The sequence below is a fragment of the Eleutherodactylus coqui genome, chromosome 6 (genome assembly GCF_035609145.1).
Source record: "Eleutherodactylus coqui strain aEleCoq1 chromosome 6, aEleCoq1.hap1, whole genome shotgun sequence".
In the NCBI taxonomy this organism is placed as follows: domain Eukaryota; kingdom Metazoa; phylum Chordata; class Amphibia; order Anura; family Eleutherodactylidae; genus Eleutherodactylus; species Eleutherodactylus coqui.
The window spans coordinates 2,769,923-2,789,306 of NC_089842.1; the positions used below are offsets into that span (position 1 = coordinate 2,769,923).

The following is a 19,384-nucleotide window of genomic DNA, read 5'->3' on the forward strand; positions in this document are numbered from 1 at the left end:
ACACCTCAAGAAGCCAGCCCAGTTCTGGAAAAGTATTCTATGGACAGATGAGAGAAAGATCAACCTGTACCAGAATGATGGGAAGAAAAAAGTTTGGAGAATAAAGGGAACGGCACATGATCCAAGGCACACCACATCCTCTGTAAAACATGGTGGAGGCAACGTGATGGCATGGGCATGCATGGCTTTCAATGGCACTGGGTCACTTGTGTTTATTGATGACATAACAGCAGACAAGAGTAGCCGGATGAATTCTGAAGTGTACCGGGATATACTTTCAGCCCAGATTCAGCCAAATGCTGCAAAGTTGATCGGACGGCGCTTCACAGTACAGATGGACAATGACCCCAAGCATACAGCCAAAGCTACCCAGGAGTTCATGAGTGCAAAAAAGTGGAACATTCTGCAATGGCCAAGTCAACCACCAGATCTTAAACCAATTGAGCATGCATTTCACTTGCTCAGGGTGCGGGCAGACGAGCGTAGGCGTATTTACGTTCGCACGAGCGCAACGTATAATCGCCCGAGCGATCGTTTTTCACCGATCACGACCAGAGCTAGAAAGCGTATTTTCGTTTGTTCCTACTTTGCAAACGGTCTTTTCGGCGATCGAATATGCGTTGGCGCGTATTTCGGTCGCATATGTTCCGTTTTTTTTCGAATTGCCGTTTTTACGCGCCGTAAAATCGCCCATGTGAACGAATACATTCGAAACCATTGCCTCAGATGGTCACGTATATACGTTTGGTCGCAAAAACGCGCCGTTTATGCGCTCGTCTGCCCGCACCCTCAAATCCAGACTTCAGACGGAAAGACCCACAAACAAGCAAGACCTGAAGGCTGCGGCTGTAAAGGCCTGGCAAAGCATTAAGAAGGAGGAAACCCAGCGTTTGGTGATGTCCATGGGTTCCAGACTTAAGGCAGTGATTGCCTCCAAAGGATTCGCAACAAAATATTGAAAAAAAATATTTTGTTTGGGTTATGTTTATTTGTCCAATTACTTTTGAGCTCCTAAAATGTGGAGTGTTTGTAAAGAAATGTGTACAATTCCTACATCTTCTATCAGATATTTTTGTTCAACCCTTTAAATTAAACGTTACAATCTGCACTTGAATTCTGTTGTAGAGGCTTCATTTCAAATCCAATGCGGTGGCATGCAGAGCCCAACTCGCGAAAATTGTGTTACTGTCCAAATATTTCTGGCCCTAACTGTAAATGTAAATATTGTCCATAAATAATAACGGGTCGTCAGGGTGACTGCGCTGACGCTAACTTTGGCATTCTTTGCCCACTTACAGTATGACGTTGAAGGTGATGGCAAACCAGGCGGAGGAGGGGAATATGAAGTACAGGTAAGAGGGCAATTAGCAAAGAATCCCTTGAAGACTTTTCTTTAAGTGGAGGTGAAGTAGACCAATGTATAGTCACGTTTACATTGGCCAGTGACTTCCATGATCAGAGGTATATACTTCTACACCTCGGGATATACTTTTTTGTGTAAAGACTCTACCCATCTGGCTAACTCCCTCGGTGACTTTAGTGGTCCCTCTCACCATCCTGTTCTCTCCTTCTCCACAGCTGGGCTTTGGATGGACCAACGGAGTGGTCATGCAGCTGCTGCACCTCTACCGGGCTCGCCTCACCAGCGCCGCCGTCAGCATCTCCTTCTCGGGAATCATGTTTGCTCTGCCTGTATTACTCATTGCTCTATGGGTATAAAGCCTCACTTGTTTGTCTGACGAGCTCTTCTTTATCTGCCTGTTGTTAAAGGGGTTTTCCAGGACTTCAATATTAATGGCAGGATTTATGGGACTTTAACTCCTACTTGCCCCAGGGTGCAAATCTACATCCTGGCAGGGAAGCAGGCGCAAATGGGTGTACATTTTACGTGCTTTGGATGGCACAGACTCAGAAGCTGTCGCATCCGTAACGACTTGTACAATAAACTGATTTATCCTGGACAGCAAATGTCATAAAAAAAAAAAAAACAGAACAAGGAGCCGAGATGCTTTTTTTTGCTCATTTCAATTCCCCCAAAAAGCAGTAAAAGTTACTAAAAATGCTGTATGTACTCCAAAATGGTATCAATAAAAACTACAGCTCGTCAAGCAAAAAACAAGCCCCCACGGAGCCCTGTGGATGGAAAACTAATGTTAAGGGACTTTGAACGCAGTGATGCAAATAAATGCTTTATTATGCAAAGGGGGAAAAAACGTGAAAAATATAATTTTGGTAGTGACGTCATCATACCAACCCACAGGAAAATGTATGATGTCATTTATGGTGAACGATTAACGCTGTAAAAAGAACCCTAAAAAACAATGGCAGGATTGATTTTTCTTTTATTGCCCTTCAAAGAAATGTATAAAATTTGTACAATATATTATATGTTCCCCAAAACTGGTACCAATACAAAACTACAGTTCGTCATGCAAGAAACACCCCTCATACGACCGTGTCAGCGGAAAAATAAAATTATGGATTGTGAATACTGGAGATGAAAATCCCCCACAATCGCTGCATCCTTAGGCCCAAGATAGGCCGCCACTAAGGTGTTAATATTGAGGATAGGTTATCAATATCAGACTGGTGGGGGTCCAACTCCCGACACGCCCATTGATTTGCTGATTGAAGGGGCTATGGTGCTTGGGCGAGTGCTGCAGCCTCTTCATTGTTACCAGGCAGTTTCATACATTTTGTACTGCAGCTCACTTCATGCTGAAGTGAGCGTTACTGAGCTGCAGTACCAGGCACAGCCACTACAAAATGTCCAGAGCTGTACCTACTAAACAGTAAAGAGGCTGCAGCACCTAACTGAACGCCACGGCCCGTTCAATCAGCTGATCAGGTCGGAGAGTTCTGGGAGTCTGACTCCAACCTAATTAATATCGATGACCTAACTTAAGGATAAACCATCAATATTAAAGTCCCAGAAAACCCTTTTAAAGGGCCACTTCACTATAAACACATTTCTCTATCCCTGCTCCCCTCACCTGATGGCCTGTCAAACTCTGGAGTTCTCCTCTGTATATTGCAGTCACTTCCATGCAGTACAGTCCCCTAATCTGATCAGTATCAGACTATCTTGATGCTGCTTTCTCCTTCACTTCTGTGCTATCAATCCCATCATGCATCAGCACAGCATCACATTACCTGCTACAGCCAGAACCAACTCTGCCTGCAGGGAGGACAGTGTGATGATCATTAACTTCTATATTCTCATAAATAAGCTATAGATCATAAGCTTACTGTCAGTATACTTATGGTAGACTGTGATCTCCTCTATTATACGTGTCTGACAGGAGCCTCTAATCATCAGCAGTAATGTGATAGAAGTTCCTGTGTCACCCTATGTAGAGCTTGTGTGTCACAGTCCATGTAATATCACATGGGAATAATGCTGACTTCTTTAGAGGAACATGAAGCCAAGTAATTTCCAGGTGGTCACAGCGAGATCAGAAGAAGAAGGCGGAGGGGAGTTTCAGATAGATAAGAGTAACTAAACAAGGAAACACTAGCCGACTTATATACTAGGGAGCTAGCTGCAGCATGAATGAATATTTCACTGGAGTGGCCCTTTAAATCCTGCACATTCTATGTTCTCGGTCAGTGACTGTGTGTGTAACAATGACATATTCCTCCTATTTATGGTCATCTGATTTTATAAACCTCGTGAAGCCTTTGTTGATGCATCGTGTTCTGAATCGTCTCCATTTCTGAAGACTTTAGTGTTTTAGTAGCTACGGTTTATTCCTCCAGCCGCTCGCGTCCCGCGGTTACTATGACAGACCAAGTTCAGGCCGCTGCAAATGTTTACAAGTGTATACACGTGGGGTGGCCTTCGTGAACTAGTCAGAGTTTATACACGCCGGATATCACGACTGTGCTTTATGTTTCCACCATATTTACATTTTGATGTCAATTATTTGGGCTTTTCATTAAATTTTAATCTCTCTGATAAAGAGCAATCCTTATGTATATAAATGAATTTTTGTTGTCTGTTCCTTTATTAAAAGTGTGAAAAAAGCAACTTCAGCCCCCTCCGAGGTATTATCTGCTACATTAAGGCTAGGTTCACACCGGGCAGATTTGCCGCGGTATTGTGCTGCGGCCGCTAATCCCGGAATTAGCCAGCCATGTGGACGAGATTTGTCAAAAGTCTTGTCCACGCGGGGCGACAATCCATCGCGGCAAAGCCAGCGCTGTGGCGTGGATTCCCAGGTCGTAGCTTGTCCATTCTTTTTTTTTTCCATTACGGCCTCCTTGCTCCCTATGGCAGAGCCGGCCGCAACAGAAAAGCATGCAGTGAAGCCGCTCCAAAACCCGCGGGTTTTGAAGCTGAGCTTATCCTACGGAAATCTTGCGTTTTTTCACTGCGACAAATCCGCCCTGTGTGGGCCCAGCCTAAATGGTAGCATTGAAAAGTACAACTTCTGGAACACTCCATCTGGAATTTACAAATACTGTCAAGTAGAGAGAGGGCAAAGCTAAACTAGGCCATCTTAAATGCGTCAGCCTCCCAGCACGCCGCGGCTTACTCTGGGGGGTCTAATAAATAATAATCTTTATTTGTATAGCGCCAACTTATTCCGCAGCGCTCTCAGGCCTGGATAATTGCAAACAATACAACAATTGCAATGTGAGGTACATTGGGTTAGACACAAATGGGTTGGGGGTGGTACAGGAGGTGCAGGGGGTGGGGAACACAGGCAATAGGAAATTTCATGTACAGATCAATTATCAGAAGGCAAACAGGGTGGGACACCATAGGGAGGGGCGAGGGACTAGGTCAGGGGATTTGGTATGCTTCCCTGAAGAGGTGCCTTTTTAAGGCACGTCTGAAATTTTGTGCATCGGGAATTGTCCGGATGCCTTGGGGTAGAGCGTTCTAGAGGATGGGTGCTGCTCTGGTGAAGTCCTGTAGGCGAGCATGAGAGGTTCGTATTACAGGGGTGTTTAGTCTGAGGGTGTTAGCCGATCGGAGTGAGCGCGCTGGGTGGTATACTGACAGTAGGGAGGCGATGTATGGTGGTGTACTGACAGTAGGGAGGCGATGTATGGTGGCGCAGCGCCATGCAGAGCTTTGTGAGTGAGGTAGAGGAGTTTACATTTAGTTCTGCAGTGGATGGGCAGCCAATGCAGCGACTGGCATAGTGCAGAGGCATCTGAGTAACGACTGGATAGAAAAATGAGTCTAGCTGCTGCATTTAGTATGGATTGGAGTGGAGCAAGTCTAGTGCGGGGGAGGCCGATGAGTAGCGAGTTGCAGTAGTCAAGCCGGGAGTGGATGAGGGCAACCACGAGCGTCTTTAGCGTGTCCGTGGTTAGGAACGGACGTATTTTAGCAATATTTCTGAGGTGCAAGTGGCATATTTGGGCCAGAGATTGGATATGGGGGGTAAAGGAGAGATCAGTCCAGTGTGACCCCAAGGCATCGGGCATGCTGTCTGGGGGTTATGAGGGTGCCAGACACTGGAATGGAGATGTTGGAGGAGGTCTGCTGGAAGGTGAAAAGACGAGGTCAGTTTTAGAGAGGTTTAGTTTGAGAAAAAGGGAGGACATAGTGTTAGAGACAGCGGACAGACAGTCGGTGATATTTTGGAGGAATGGTCCAGAGATCTCACGAGAGGAGGTGTATAGTTGGGTGTCGTCAGCGTAGAGATGGTATTGGAGGCCAAATCTGTGGATGGTTTGTCCAATTGGGGCAGTACAGATAGAGAAAAGAAGGGGACCGAGGACCAGGGATCTTTAGATTGTCTTGTTTCACTTTATATCATGTTAGTTCTTAGTTTACACTAAAAATTGCTCCTAAATTTTGGCCCAATTTTTGCTATTTAGGCCAAATTCCTTCTTACAAAGCCATGCCGCCCTTTGGGGGACGGTCGTAACTGTATTAAAGCACATTTAAACAACGTAAAGCCGTGTTGACATCAGCGTCAAAATTCATGTTGAATTCCATTAAAAACCCTGGACATAGTGCTGCATGCGGTGCTACTTCTGTAACATGAGGCCGGCTGAAGCTGCAAGGACCTCTTTATAGGCCATGGGGTCCCATTTGGTTCTGACAGTTTTTCTGCTCCAATCACAGAGCAACAAGGCAGAACCTTTTAGCGCCTCTGCGAACCACAACTAAGACCATCACCTGCCACAATCTGCACCTGAAAACTGGTGACATTTGAATAGTAAATCTGCCCCTATATGATCACCTACGGCAATCATATGTATACGACCTTCTGTTGTCTGTTCTGTATGCATGACACACGGACCAATCTGCACCAAAATCACCATACAGGTAAATCAGGCGCCTCCAAAGGCTTCACACCGAATGTCAGCCCCCTACAATCTACGTTCTTGACATGTTCACAAGAAACCGGATGCTGAAACTCCCCAACAGACTGAGGCACGAGTCACACGGGCTCCTCACTTCTCTCTGATTGGCTGGGACTCCGGCTATATGTCAGGATTTGCATACAGCCTCTGATTGGGTATCGCGCTCTCCACATGCAGACAGCCACACTGTGTGTGTATATACAGAGGAGAATCTAATGGACCTCTATGTGTATATACCGAAAGACTAAAGTACATAAGGAAGCAGCCATGGACTGCGGGGATGGAGACTTTAAGGCTAAGAAGGGGCATCAACGTTCAGTCTGGGGTTAAATATGAATAAAAAAGGACATTACCTTTAAGGGTAAAAAGTGAGGCGAGTGGGAGGGGTGGCACATTCTGCAGAGAGACATCAGTACATGCAGTCTGAGAAAAATCTACCGCTCCTTTATGTGCATACAGATTTTATTCCTCGGTTCCTTTAAAGTAACCACTACTTCATAAAGCTTTCTGTGAGAACGTGTAAACACCTGTGCCAAGGTAACTCGGGGGAAGCCGGGTATATCAGCTGGTGTGGACATATAGCAGAACGTATTTAAAGGAGTACTCTAATATTTGTTAATCGCCACCCGTAGCATCCTGCACTATAAATTACTACATGAGTGCAGTAAATTCCTCTAAAAAAATTCAAAACTGATGTTTTCTGTTCACTCACTTGTCCAAAACAGGAACAATCAAAAAGTCAGGGACCTCAAACCGTTACCAATAAAAACTACAAGTCATCCTGCAAAGAACAAGCCCTCTAACAGCCCTGTTGCCAGAAAAATAACGATATTCTGGTTTTGGAATGTGGGTCGACACCCCAAAAAAGTCTTTTTTCCCCCCCAAAAGTGTAAAACATAAAACCTACAAATGTCTGTCGGAACGTCCCATAGAATAACCGTAACATCATATTTACACCACATGGTGAAGGTAGTAAACATAAACCCCAGGGCAGAGTGGTGGAACGGATTTCATTCCATCGCCCCCAGCAGAAATTACTAGAAGTTATTCAATACATTAAATGTAGCTGAAATTGGGGTTAAAACCAGAACTTGTTGCGCAGAATACCCGCGGTCACACAGCGACACCGGCGGGATAGGAACCAAGCTGTGTCTTTAGGCTAACATTAGTCGTGTCATACCATTAGAGGGGCATGCTGGGACTTTTACTGTTGATGATACATCCTTAGCAGAGGTCATCAATAGTGGGTCGGCTGATCACCCGCCTGTTGTCAGTGCAGCGGGATATGGTCATCGGTGTCAGGGATGGAAGCTAACAGCCGGCTTCCCTCATTGGCATCACTGGAGGTAATGCCTCCCCTATGACACTGCAGTCAGAGGCAGAAGACTACTACACTCCAGACAACCACTGATGCCAGTGCCGGCCTAACAGCATTATGGGCCCAAGCCAGCAGGGTACTGGGGCGCCTACTGCGCTCCGCTCAAAACGTGATGCTAGCGACCTAGACCGGAGAGCCGGAAGCCTGAGGCCTGACAGGCAAGTTAGTAACGGTGACCTAGACCAGAGGTCTGCCGCCCAGTGCCCACAGGCTGATGAGTGAGTTAGTAACGGTGACCTAGACCGGAGAGCCGGAAGCCTGCGGCCCAGTGCCCACAGGCTGATGAGCGAGTTAGTAACGGTGACCTAGACCGGAGAGACGGAAGCCTGCGGCCCAATACCCACAGGCTGATGAGTGAGTTAGTAACCGGCAACCTAGACCAAAAGCCTGAGGCCCTATGCCCACGGGCGAGTTAGTAACCAGCGACCTAAACCGGAGAACCGGAAGCCTGCGGCCCAGTGCCCACGGCCTGACAGGCAAGTTAGTAACTGGCGACCTAGACCAGAGGTCTGCGGCCCAGTACCCACAGGCTGATGAGTGAGTTAGTAATGGTGACCTAGACCAGAGGTCTGCGGCCCAGTACCCACAGGCTGATGAGTGAGTTAGTAACGGTGACCTAGACCGGAGAGCCGGAAGCCTGCGGCCCAGTGCCCACGGCCTGACAGGCAAGTTAGTAACGGTGACCTAGACCAGAGGTCTGCCGCCCAGTGCCCACGGGCTGATGAGCGAGTTAGTAACGGTGACCTAGACCGGAGAGCCGGAAGCCTGCGGCCCAGTGCCCGAGGGCCAGTTCGATCTGCAATAGATCCACAAGTCAGCAGGTAAACGTGGGCGTCCGCAAATGAATTCCAGAACGCGGATTCGATTTGCAGATCTTTGGATGTGGGGATCAGAGGGCGGCGCGGCGACGCACAGACGGCAGCCATGGAAGAGCGCGGGAAAGCAGGAGGTGAGCGGAAAAGACTGCGCTCCCCCAGAGCAGAAAACAGAGAATCCGGACAGATGTGCAGGGTCTTCAGGGGGATCCCCTGCGGCTCCTGTGTGGGTGTGTGTGTGGGGGTGTGTGTGTGGGGGTGTGTGTGGGGTCCTTGGGGGGATCCCCTGCGGCTACGTCTTTGTTCTGAGCGCCAGGGCACTTCACACGAGAGGAACGGGACTATCCGCCGCCGGCGACAAGGTCTTCACTCGCAGAGGCCGGCCCGCAGCCAAGAGGCGCACTGATCAGTAGGGGCCCCTGTGCTTGTGGGGCCCCCGGCCATCTGCCTCTCAGGCCCGCAGGATCAGCTCATGGCGAGAGCCGGCGCAGCGGACTCCTCCTTCATCTTCATGCCTCCGCGCCCCTCCCCCTCTCCTTCTCCCTCCTCCTCCGCGGGCAGCGGCTGTTACCTCAGACTGTAACCTCCCGCCTTCAGTCAGCTGATCGCCTCTGGGCGGGAAGAGGCCGGTGACGTAACCCGATCACGTGCTTTGACGACAGGGCAGAGGGGCCAACCAACGTGAGGGGGCGTGGCCCGGCGCAGCGTGCTGACTTGGCCGCTTCCGCTTTGGGGGTGGTCGCTGTGGTTCCGGCATGCCGCGCGGCGCGGGGTTACCATAGCAGCGGAGCGGCGGGCATGCTTGTGGCTCGCTGGGCTCTGAGGAGATTGGTGTCAGCGCCGCAGCCGGCCGTCAGCATGGCGGACCCCGTGGAGCAGCGGATGGTGTGGGTGGACCTGGAGGTGAGGAGGCAGCAGGTCCGCTGGCGGCTCCTGGCCACAGATGTTGTGTGAGAGCCAGCCAATATGGCCGCCAGGACGGTGCGAGCGCCTCACCTGACCGCTGTACGTGCCGCGGCGTCACTTGTAGCGCAGAATGAGCGTGGGCGTGTACGACCGTGTGTGAACCCTGTGTGCCCGCTAGCGCCTGGCGCTGTACGCATCAGAACCCGCCTCGTCTTACTGCACCGCCGGAGGGTCTCATGGGGAGCGGATGTCTGGTGGCGGCTGTGATGGCGGGACTGGCAAGCCCAGTCGTTTAACCCGTTACATGGTAGAGTTGGCACACGTGCCACGAGCAGGGAGGGGCTCCCTCTGTCGCCCAGCAGAGCCCCAGGAAGTCCCGATGGGTTACTATGGCACCTGGAGCTCTACGGGGTCCGGTGGTGTGGGGGGCTCCGCCTCCAGCTCTGTAATACACCGCTGTACCGAGGTAGTGCAGTGTATTATGGAACTATCAAAAGGGGGGAAATGTAAGAACGAACCGAAGTCCAAACCGCAGCCCCCCCTCTTACGGACTGTAACACGACTACTGCGCCACGCGGGGTCTACGCGGATTCGCTGTATTCTACTATCCCACATAAAACTAACACAAACGTGAGGGATGGCGAGTCGCCAACAGGGCGCACCTTGGATCCACATTGGACCAGTCAGCGGAGGCGCCGTGCGGTACGTGCAGATGTGCTTTCTGATCTTACAACTTCTATGCTTGATAGATGGCTGAGGGGAAATGCGAGCCGCCCCTGCGCCGCCCGCGGCCTGTTCCGCGCCTCCCTCGCCCACGGCCTGTTCCGCGCCTCCCTCGCCCCGCGGCCTGTTCCGCGCCTCCCTCGCCCCGCGGCCTGTTCCGCGCCTCCCTCGCCCCGCGGCCTGTTCCGCGCCTCCCTCGCCCCGCGGCCTGTTCCGCGCCTCCCTCGCCCCGCGGCCTGTTCCGCGCCTCCCGCGGCCTGTTCCCCGCCTCCCTCGCCCCGCGGCCTGTTCCGCGCCTCCCTCGCCCCGCGGCCTGTTCCGCGCCTCCCTCGCCCCGCGGCCTGTTCCGCGCCTCCCTCGCCCCGCGGCCTGTTCCGCGCCTCCCTCGCCCCGCGGCCTGTTCCGCGCCTCCCTCGCCCCGCGGCCTGTTCCGCGCCTCCCTCGCCCCGCGGCCTGTTCCGCCCCCCCCCCCCCCCCGCGCCTCCCTCGCCCCGCGGCCTGTTCCGCCCCCCCCCCCCCGCGCCTCCCTCGCCCCGCGGCCTGTTCCGCGCCCCCCCCGCACCGCGGCCTGTTCCGCCCCCCCCGCGCCTCCCTCGCCCCGCGGCCTGTTCCGCCCCCCCCTCCCTCGCCCCGCGGCCTGTTCCGCCCCCCCCTCCCTCGCCCCGCGGCCTGTTCCGCCCCCCCCTCCCTCGCCCCGCGGCCTGTTCCGCCCCCCCCTCCCTCGCCCCGCGGCCTGTTCCGCCCCCCCTCCCTCGCCCCGCGGCCTGTTCCGCGCCTCCCTCGCCCCGCGGCCTGTTCCGCGCCTCCCTCGCCCCGCGGCCTGTTCCGCGCCTCCCTCGCCCCGCGGCCTGTTCCGCGCCTCCCTCGCCCCGCGGCCTGTTCCGCGCCTCCCTCGCCCCGCGGCCTGTTCCGCGCCTCCCTCGCCCCGCGGCCTGTTCCGCGCCTCCCTCGCCCCGCGGCCTGTTCCGCGCCTCCCTCGCCCCGCGGCCTGTTCCGCGCCTCCCTCGCCCCGCGGCCTGTTCCGCGCCTCCCTCGCCCCGCGGCCTGTTCCGCGCCTCCCTCGCCCCGCGGCCTGTTCCGCGCCTCCCTCGCCCCGCGGCCTGTTCCGCGCCTCCCTCGCCCCGCGGCCTGTTCCGCGCCTCCCTCGCCCCGCGGCCTGTTCCGCGCCTCCCTCGCCCCGCGGCCTGTTCCGCGCCTCCCTCGCCCCGCGGCCTGTTCCGCGCCTCCCTCGCCCCGCGGCCTGTTCCGCGCCTCCCTCGCCCCGCGGCCTGTTCCGCGCCTCCCTCGCCCCGCGGCCTGTTCCGCGCCTCCCTCGCCCCGCGGCCTGTTCCGCGCCTCCCTCGCCCCGCGGCCTGTTCCGCGCCTCCCTCGCCCCGCGGCCTGTTCCGCGCCTCCCTCGCCCCGCGGCCTGTTCCGCGCCTCCCTCGCCCCGCGGCCTGTTCCGCGCCTCCCTCGCCCCGCGGCCTGTTCCGCGCCTCCCTCGCCCCGCGGCCTGTTCCGCGCCTCCCTCGCCCCGCGGCCTGTTCCGCGCCTCCCTCGCCCCGCGGCCTGTTCCGCGCCTCCCTCGCCCCGCGGCCTGTTCCGCGCCTCCCTCGCCCCGCGGCCTGTTCCGCGCCTCCCTCGCCCCGCGGCCTGTTCCGCGCCTCCCTCGCCCCGCGGCCTGTTCCGCGCCTCCCTCGCCCGCGGCCTGTTCCGCGCCTCCCTCGCCCGCGGCCTGTTCCGCCCCCCCCCCCCGCGCCTCCCGCGGCCTGTTCCGCCCCCCCCCCCCCGCGCCTCCCGCGGCCTGTTCCGCCCCCCCCCCCCGCGCCTCCCGCGGCCTGTTCCGCCCCCCCCCCCCGCGCCTCCCGCGGCCTGTTCCGCCCCCCCCCCCGCGCCTCCCGCGGCCTGTTCCGCCCCCCCCCGCGCCTCCCGCGGCCTGTTCCGCCTCCCTCGCCCCGCGGCCTGTTCCGCCCCCCCCCCGCGCCTCCCTCGCCCCGCGGCCTGTTCCGCCCCCCCCCCGCGCCTCCCTCGCCCCGCGGCCTGTTCCGCCCCCCCCCCCGCGCCTCCCTCGCCCCGCGGCCTGTTCCGCCCCCCCCCCCGCGCCTCCCTCGCCCCGCGGCCTGTTCCGCCCCCCCCCCCCCGCGCCTCCCTCGCCCCGCGGCCTGTTCCGCCCCCCCCCCGCGCCTCCCTCGCCCCGCGGCCTGTTCCGCCCCCCCCCCGCGCCTCCCTCGCCCCGCGGCCTGTTCCGCCCCCCCCCCCCCCCGCGCCTCCCTCGCCCCGCGGCCTGTTCCGCCCCCCCCGCGCCTCCCTCGCCCCGCGGCCTGTTCCGCCCCCCCCGCGCCTCCCAGGCCCCGCGGCCTGTTCCCCCCCCCCCCCCCCCCCCCGCGCCTCCCTCGCCCCTCCGCCTGTTCCGCCCCCCCCGCGCCTCCCTCGCCCCTCCGCCTGTTCCGCCCCCCCCGCGCCTCCCTCGCCCCTCCGCCTGTTCCGCCCCCCCCGCGCCTCCCTCGCCCCTCCGCCTGTTCCGCCCCCCCGCGCCTCCCTCGTCCCGCCGCCTGTTCCGCCCCCCCCCGCGCCTCCCTCGTCCCGCCGCCTGTTCCGCCCCCCGCGCCTCCCTCGCCCCGCCGCCTGTTCCGCCCCCCGCGCCTCCCTCGCCCCGCCGCCTGTTCCGCCTCCCTCGCCCCGCCGCCTGTTCCGCCTCCCTCGCCCCGCCGCCTGTTCCGCCTCCCTCGCCCCGCCGCCTGTTCCGCCTCCCTCGCCCCGCCGCCTGTTCCGCCCCCCCGCGCCTCCCTCGCCCCGCCGCCTGTTCCGCCCCCCCCGCGCCTCCCTCGCCCCGCCGCCTGTTCCGCCCCCCCCGCGCCTCCCTCGCCCCGCCGCCTGTTCCGCCCCCCCCGCGCCTCCCTCGCCCCGCCGCCTGTTCCGCCCCCCCCGCGCCTCCCTCGCCCCGCCGCCTGTTCCGCCCCCCCCGCGCCTCCCTCGCCCCGCCGCCTGTTCCGCCCCCCCCGCGCCTCCCTCGCCCCGCCGCCTGTTCCGCCCCCCGCGCCTCCCTCGCCCCGCCGCCTGTTCCGCCCCCCGCGCCCCAAAAAACAATTTGGACTTGTTGTAACTGTGCGAGCCCTGAGAAACCATGTATCCCGTCATTTATGGCGCACGATTAACACGAAGAAGGAAAACAAAGAAAAGAGGGGGGAAAAGGCAGAATGGATGTTTTTCCTCGGTGCCCGTGAAAAAAGTTAAGTTCAATACACTATATGTAACCAAAATATGGTACCAATAAAAACTACAGCTCGCCGCGCAAAACACAAGCCTCATCCGGCCGCGGGGGCGGGGATATAGAACCTACAGCTTCTGATTAGTGGAGATGAAACTCCCCAATTGTATTCTTAGGTCTGAGCTAGGCGGCGTCACTAAGGGGTTAATAATCCCCCTGAAGCCTTTATCACGATGCCACAACCGCCATGCTTCCCGTCGGGGCCGCGCCGTAGGAGGAGCAGCGGGCCGCGTGTTCTTCTGTGCGCTCACAAATAATCCAAGAATGGCATAAAGTTTTGGCTTCACAGGGAATTTGGTTTCCTAAAAAAAAAAATAACCCCGCGCCCGTGCCTTATAATGCGGTCTGTGCCAGCGGTCAGCCGCTGCGTGCTCTGTGACTGTTGTGTGCGGCATCACTCAGTAGACGCGCTGCAGCGATGCTCTCGCTCCCGGAGTTGCCGCGCCGCCCTCGCCTCGCTCTGGGTGCTTCCAATTCCGAGTTCTGGTGTCAGTAATGCTGCGCTTGAACCCCCTCCCCCGCCCACTGCCGTACTGGTCAGGCGTTGGTCATGGTAGGTCTGGGCCTTCCAATGTATCTCATGTCTGGGACTGTTGATGTCTGTCTTGCAGATGACCGGACTGGACATTCAGAAGGATCAGATCATTGAGATGGCTTGTTTAATAACCGATTCTGATCTCAACATACTGGCTGAGGTAAGTGCGCGCCAAAGATGGCTTATAATGAGTAAAGCGGGCCATACATGTTAGCTGCATATCAACCAAACCCACTGAATTTGGTGGGATCGGCTGTAGGGGGGGGACCTCCCGATTCTCACTCAATGGCAGTCATGAGGGGAGATAAGGTGCGGGCTGGCAGATTTCAACTGCCTGATCCTTTTGATGTGAGGGAGATAAGCCAGAGGAATCTAGCAGCAGATTATCCTCCACTTCCTACAGAGTGATTGTGCTTTCGGGTGATTCGTGGATGGATCAATTGTTTATAATGATTATTAAAGGGATTTTCCAGGATCAAAACTACTGCCCACCTGTCCTCATGACAGCTCGGTAATATCAGATTGGCGGGGGTCCGTGGCCCACCTGTCCTCATGACAGCTCGGTAATATCAGATTGGCGGGGGTCCGTGGCCCACCTGTCCTCATGACAGCTCGGTAATATCAGATTGGCGGGGGTCCGTGGCCCACCTGTCCTCATGACAGCTCGGTAATATCAGATTGGCTGGGGTCCGGGCCAACCGGTCCTCGTGACAGCTCGGTAATAACTGATTGGTGGGGGTCCGTGGCCCACCGGTCCTCGTGACAGCTCGGTAATAACAGATTGGTGGGGGTCCGTGGCCCACCGGTCCTCATGACAGCTCGGTAATATCAGATTGGCGGGGGTCCGTGGCCCACCTGTCCTCATGACAGCTCGGTAATATCAGATTGGCGGGGGTCCGTGGCCCACCTGTCCTCATGACAGCTCGGTAATATCAGATTGGCTGGGGTCCGGGCCAACCGGTCCTCGTGACAGCTCGGTAATAACAGATTGGTGGGGGTCCGTGGCCCACCGGTCCTCGTGACAGCTCGGTAATAACAGATTGGTGGGGGTCCGTGGCCCACCGGTCCTCGTGACAGCTCGGTAATATCAGATTGGAGGGGGTCCGTGGCCCACCGGTCCTCGTGACAGCTCGGTAATATCAGATTGGTGGGGGTCCGTGGCCCACCTGTCCTCATGACAGCTCGGTAGTATCAGATTGGCTGGGGTCCGTGGCCCACCTGTCCTCGTGACAGCTCGGTAATATCAGATTGGCGGGGGTCCGTGGCCCACCTGTCCTCATGACAGCTCAGTAATATCAGATTGGTGGGGGTCCGTGGCCCACCTGTCCTAGTGACAGCTCAGTAATATCAGATTGGCGGGGGTCCGTGGCCCACCTGTCCTCATGACAGCTCGGTAATATCAGATTGGCGGGGGTCCCCGGCTGATGTGTTATTGGCGACCTATCCTGAAAAACCTCTTTAGGGTCACATGTAGCCGAATTTGCTTGTTTTGTTTTTTTTCACAGCGGAACATCTTGTGTCAAATCCACATTAAAATCCACTGCATCCCATTCTGGCTGTCATTGCTTGGCCCGAATGATCGTATAGCAGATCCAATCCAAATATATTATGAAGCACACGAAGCAAACTCCGAGATGATGTTGGTGTGGGAGGCGTTTAAACCATATCTTAGAGGTTGCTTCAGATCCTCAATCTCCTTTTAAAAAAAACACAGCAAAAGAAGGGGAACAACTGGCGGAGCCATGTCAAACACTAGAAAACGAGTCCGATACCAAGAAAAACCAATGGTTACGGGCGGGCAGAGATTACCTACTATACCTAAAGGAGAAGGCACAGAGGAGTCTGTTCTTTACTCGTCAGTCCTTCTTCGAGCTAGGCAATCAGTCCAGTAAATTATTAGCGTTTATGACTCCTCCGTCCATACTTAGGATTAAATCAACCGAGGGCACAAGACTTACAAACCCTAAAGATATACTAGACAGATTTCAACAATTCTACTACGAACTATACCAAACCCAAACTAATTATCTCCCTACAGAACTAGAGACCTACTTAACCAGTATAACATTCCCATTATTGCTAGAAACACATAAGTCCCAACTAGACTCTCCAATTACAATGGAAGAGATTGGGGAGGCAATGAAGGATATGGCAAAAAATAAGACCTCGGGTACAGCTGGCCTACCAGTAGAGGTCTATATACACTACAAGGAAGAAATTACCTATACTTACTATCGTTATATCAACACATATTTGAAAAAAACCACCTCCCAAAGTCAATACTAGAGGCCAACATAGTCCTTATCTTAAAACCTGATAAGAACCCAGAGGAATGTGGGTCATATAGACCCATCTCTCTCTTAAATACAGACTACAAAATCCTTACTTGCCTCTAGACTAAATCAAGCAATCAAGGATATCCTACACCCTGACCAAACAGGCTTTATCCCTGGAATGTCTACGTCGGATAACATTAGAAGGACACAGGTGGGCTGGAGGTGGAATTGGGCCTTGGCCTCGCTGGATGCGGCTAAGGCATTTGACTCAGTTGAATGGCCATATTTGATAGACGTTTTACGACAATTTGGATTTGGAGAGTCATTCATCAAATGGGTCTCTATCTTGTATAACTCCCCGACAGCTAAAATATTGGTAAATGGCATGACCTCCACCTCCTTCCCACTTTACAGGGGGACCTGACAGGGATGCCCGCTCTCTCCCCTCCTGTTCGCAATTGCCATAGAACCACTGGCCTTAAAGATCCGGCAACACATACTATACAAGGGAATCCAGATAGGACCCAGAGAGGACAGGATAGGGCTATATGCAGACGATATAATACTTTACATGTCGGAGCCCTGGGATACCCTACCATTTGCCATCTCCCAAATAGATGAATTCGGGAATTACTCGGGCCTACGTATTAACTGGCAAAAATCCACTTTCATGCCGCTGAAAACGGGGAAATGGCAGACGGGAGAAGTGTTCCATAAACTACAAATTGTCCCCCATTTCAAATACTTAGGGATCCACATCACCAGAGACCATACCCAAAGTTTTGACTTAAACATTGCCCCTCTAGTGACAACCCTGCAAACCAAACTAAAAACCTGGAGCCCTCTACCATTGTCTGTAGCGGGCAGAGTAAACCTTATTAAAATGATAATACTCCCCAAATACCTGTACTGCTTGGAGCATGCAGAGACAACTATACCACAGAAGGTCTTTAAAAAAACTAATTCATTAATATCATTTATTTGGGGGAAATCTAGAGCCAAACTTCGCATGGAGACCCTGCAAAGACCCAAAGAGTTAGCAGGAGTGGCCCTACCAGACTTTAAAATATATTATCTAGCGGGACAAATCAGATATATCCGTCACTGGTTGTCGGGCTCCCCTCTCCGAACTCCGAGCACCACCTAATGTTCTTCCTTTTGGAGGCATCACTCTGGATCCTCCTGGAAAAACCAGGTCTATTAACCAGACAGATGCTGCCCATCCATAGACTCGCAACAAATGTATGGAGGGCATGCAAACAATTGACTAAACAAGAAGATACCCCTTTATGAGACAACAGAGCATTATCACACCTGTTGAACCTACCGGACAGACAGTTCTGGTCGAACTTGGGAATCACCACACTAGAACACCTATATATTGATGGAATATTGGCATCCTTCGAGCAGCTACAACAACTAGACCAAGTACCTAGAGCGGGCTTCTTTAGATACCTGCAACACAGGCATGCCCAGACGACCCTTCTCTGTATACCCACTAATAGGCATACTGCGCACCCAAGGACCTAAGGGCCTAATCTTGGCGCTATATACCCACCTACTACAATCCAAGATCCCCAACACGCCAATGACAGTGATGGAGAGGTGGAAAGAACTTACTCCATCATTGACTAATGAGGACTGGGAGACCGCGATGTCCACCTACACCGGGGTCTCACCAGCCGCAAATAATAAGCTAACCCAATTCTACATTCTACATCAATGTTATTTGACACCGACCAGACTTTACAAAATAAATAGATTACCAGCCAATGCCATCGCTGCCACGTGCCTAATGCAAACTTTAACCACCTGATTAGGTGCTGCCCGATGGTGTACACATACTGGAAGGAGGTTATGGAGTTTATAACTCAACTAATGGGAATACCAATACCACCGGACCCAGCAATGTGTCTATTAGGTATCATAGACGAAGAACAATGGCAATACCATGATAGAATATTTCTTACCACGGTACTATTCTATGCCCGTAAAGTTATAGCCTTACGTTGGATGGATAGACGGCCTCCAACACTCGCAAAATGGCAGAATATTGTCAACTCCATCTTGCGAGAAAATAGTGTATAAAAACAGGAAATGCCCAGAAAAATTTGATAAGGTTTGGGGGATTTGGTGCGGGACAACAAATACGAACCTCACACAGGAATTGTATCAACATTTATTAAGATCCACACACAGAATTGATATGTAAAACAAGTGACTATGCGACCAATATTATAGACAGAAGTATATTTCCACATGTTTAATAACCAAAGAGCGTGTACTGAATATATGTACTAAAGAGCGTGTACTGAATATATGTACTAAAGAGCGTGTACTGAATATATGTACTAAAGAGCGTGTACTGAATATATGTACTAAAGAGCGTGTACTGAATATATGTACTAAAGAGCGTGTACTGAATATATGTACTAAAGAGCGTGTACTGAATATATGTACTAAAGAGCTTTTTTGATGTATGCAAAGTTATTTAAGCAGTTACTGTATGTAATACAAAATGTTCAATAAAACGAGTTAAAAAAAAATAAAATCCACTGCATGGGGGCAGATTTAGATTTTGATTCCGCTATTGGCAGGATCTACCAGGAGCGCGTAAGTGCCGCTCACTGCCAGCAGATAACGTCTCTCACCTGCGAGGACTGAGCGCTCACTGCCAGCGCCAAGAGCGCAGCGCACAGTCACCCGGCAACCGCTGCGCAACGCCGCCGGCCCTCATAGAGGAAAAGAAGGTGTATTGATCTGAGCTCGCGGTTTGTCTTTGCAGGGCCCCAACTTGATTATTAAGCAGCCGGATGAGCTACTGGATTCCATGTCTAACTGGTGCAAGGAGCATCATGGGAAGGTAAGGTCATAGACTACACCGTAGGCGCCCTGCACACCTCCAGTGTGAACCTTCTTGGGGGTTTCTGTCTAGCTGTCTGGTGTTTTTGATGGCGAGTACAGCGCAGTCTGCCGCACCCTGGCTGACCCCATTAATGGGATCCGTCCGTGATCATGGGATCTGTTGGATACTGGATGTCCCAGCACCCGGGCTGTTACAGGCCGAAGCCGCAGGCCTTGTTCAGACGGGCTACAATCGCTCCAGATCTTCATTGCGTCTTTCACGTTCAGATCTGCAGCAGTTTGCGGTACACCGCATGTGGATGGCGACAG

The 19,384-nt window shown here is 54.3% G+C and overlaps 2 protein-coding genes across 2 annotated transcripts in view; both read left to right on the plus strand.

Moving 5' to 3' along the window:
• TREH (trehalase) overlaps positions 1 to 3,950 on the plus strand; it is a 63,536-nt gene extending 59,586 nt beyond the window's left edge. The window contains exons 14-15 of the mRNA XM_066606071.1: positions 1,299 to 1,352; positions 1,579 to 3,950. Of these exons, the coding sequence (XP_066462168.1) occupies positions 1,299 to 1,352; positions 1,579 to 1,719 (195 nt within the window). The 3' untranslated portion in view covers positions 1,720 to 3,950. The remainder of the gene's footprint in view (positions 1 to 1,298; positions 1,353 to 1,578) is intronic.
• Positions 3,951 to 9,222: 5,272 nt separating this feature from the next.
• The window catches only part of REXO2 (RNA exonuclease 2), a 33,788-nt gene continuing 23,626 nt past the window's right edge, over positions 9,223 to 19,384 (plus strand). Inside the window, exons 1-3 of the mRNA XM_066606077.1 lie at positions 9,223 to 9,426; positions 14,011 to 14,094; positions 18,996 to 19,073. Coding sequence (XP_066462174.1) covers positions 9,322 to 9,426; positions 14,011 to 14,094; positions 18,996 to 19,073 — 267 coding nt within the window. The 5' untranslated portion in view covers positions 9,223 to 9,321. The remainder of the gene's footprint in view (positions 9,427 to 14,010; positions 14,095 to 18,995; positions 19,074 to 19,384) is intronic.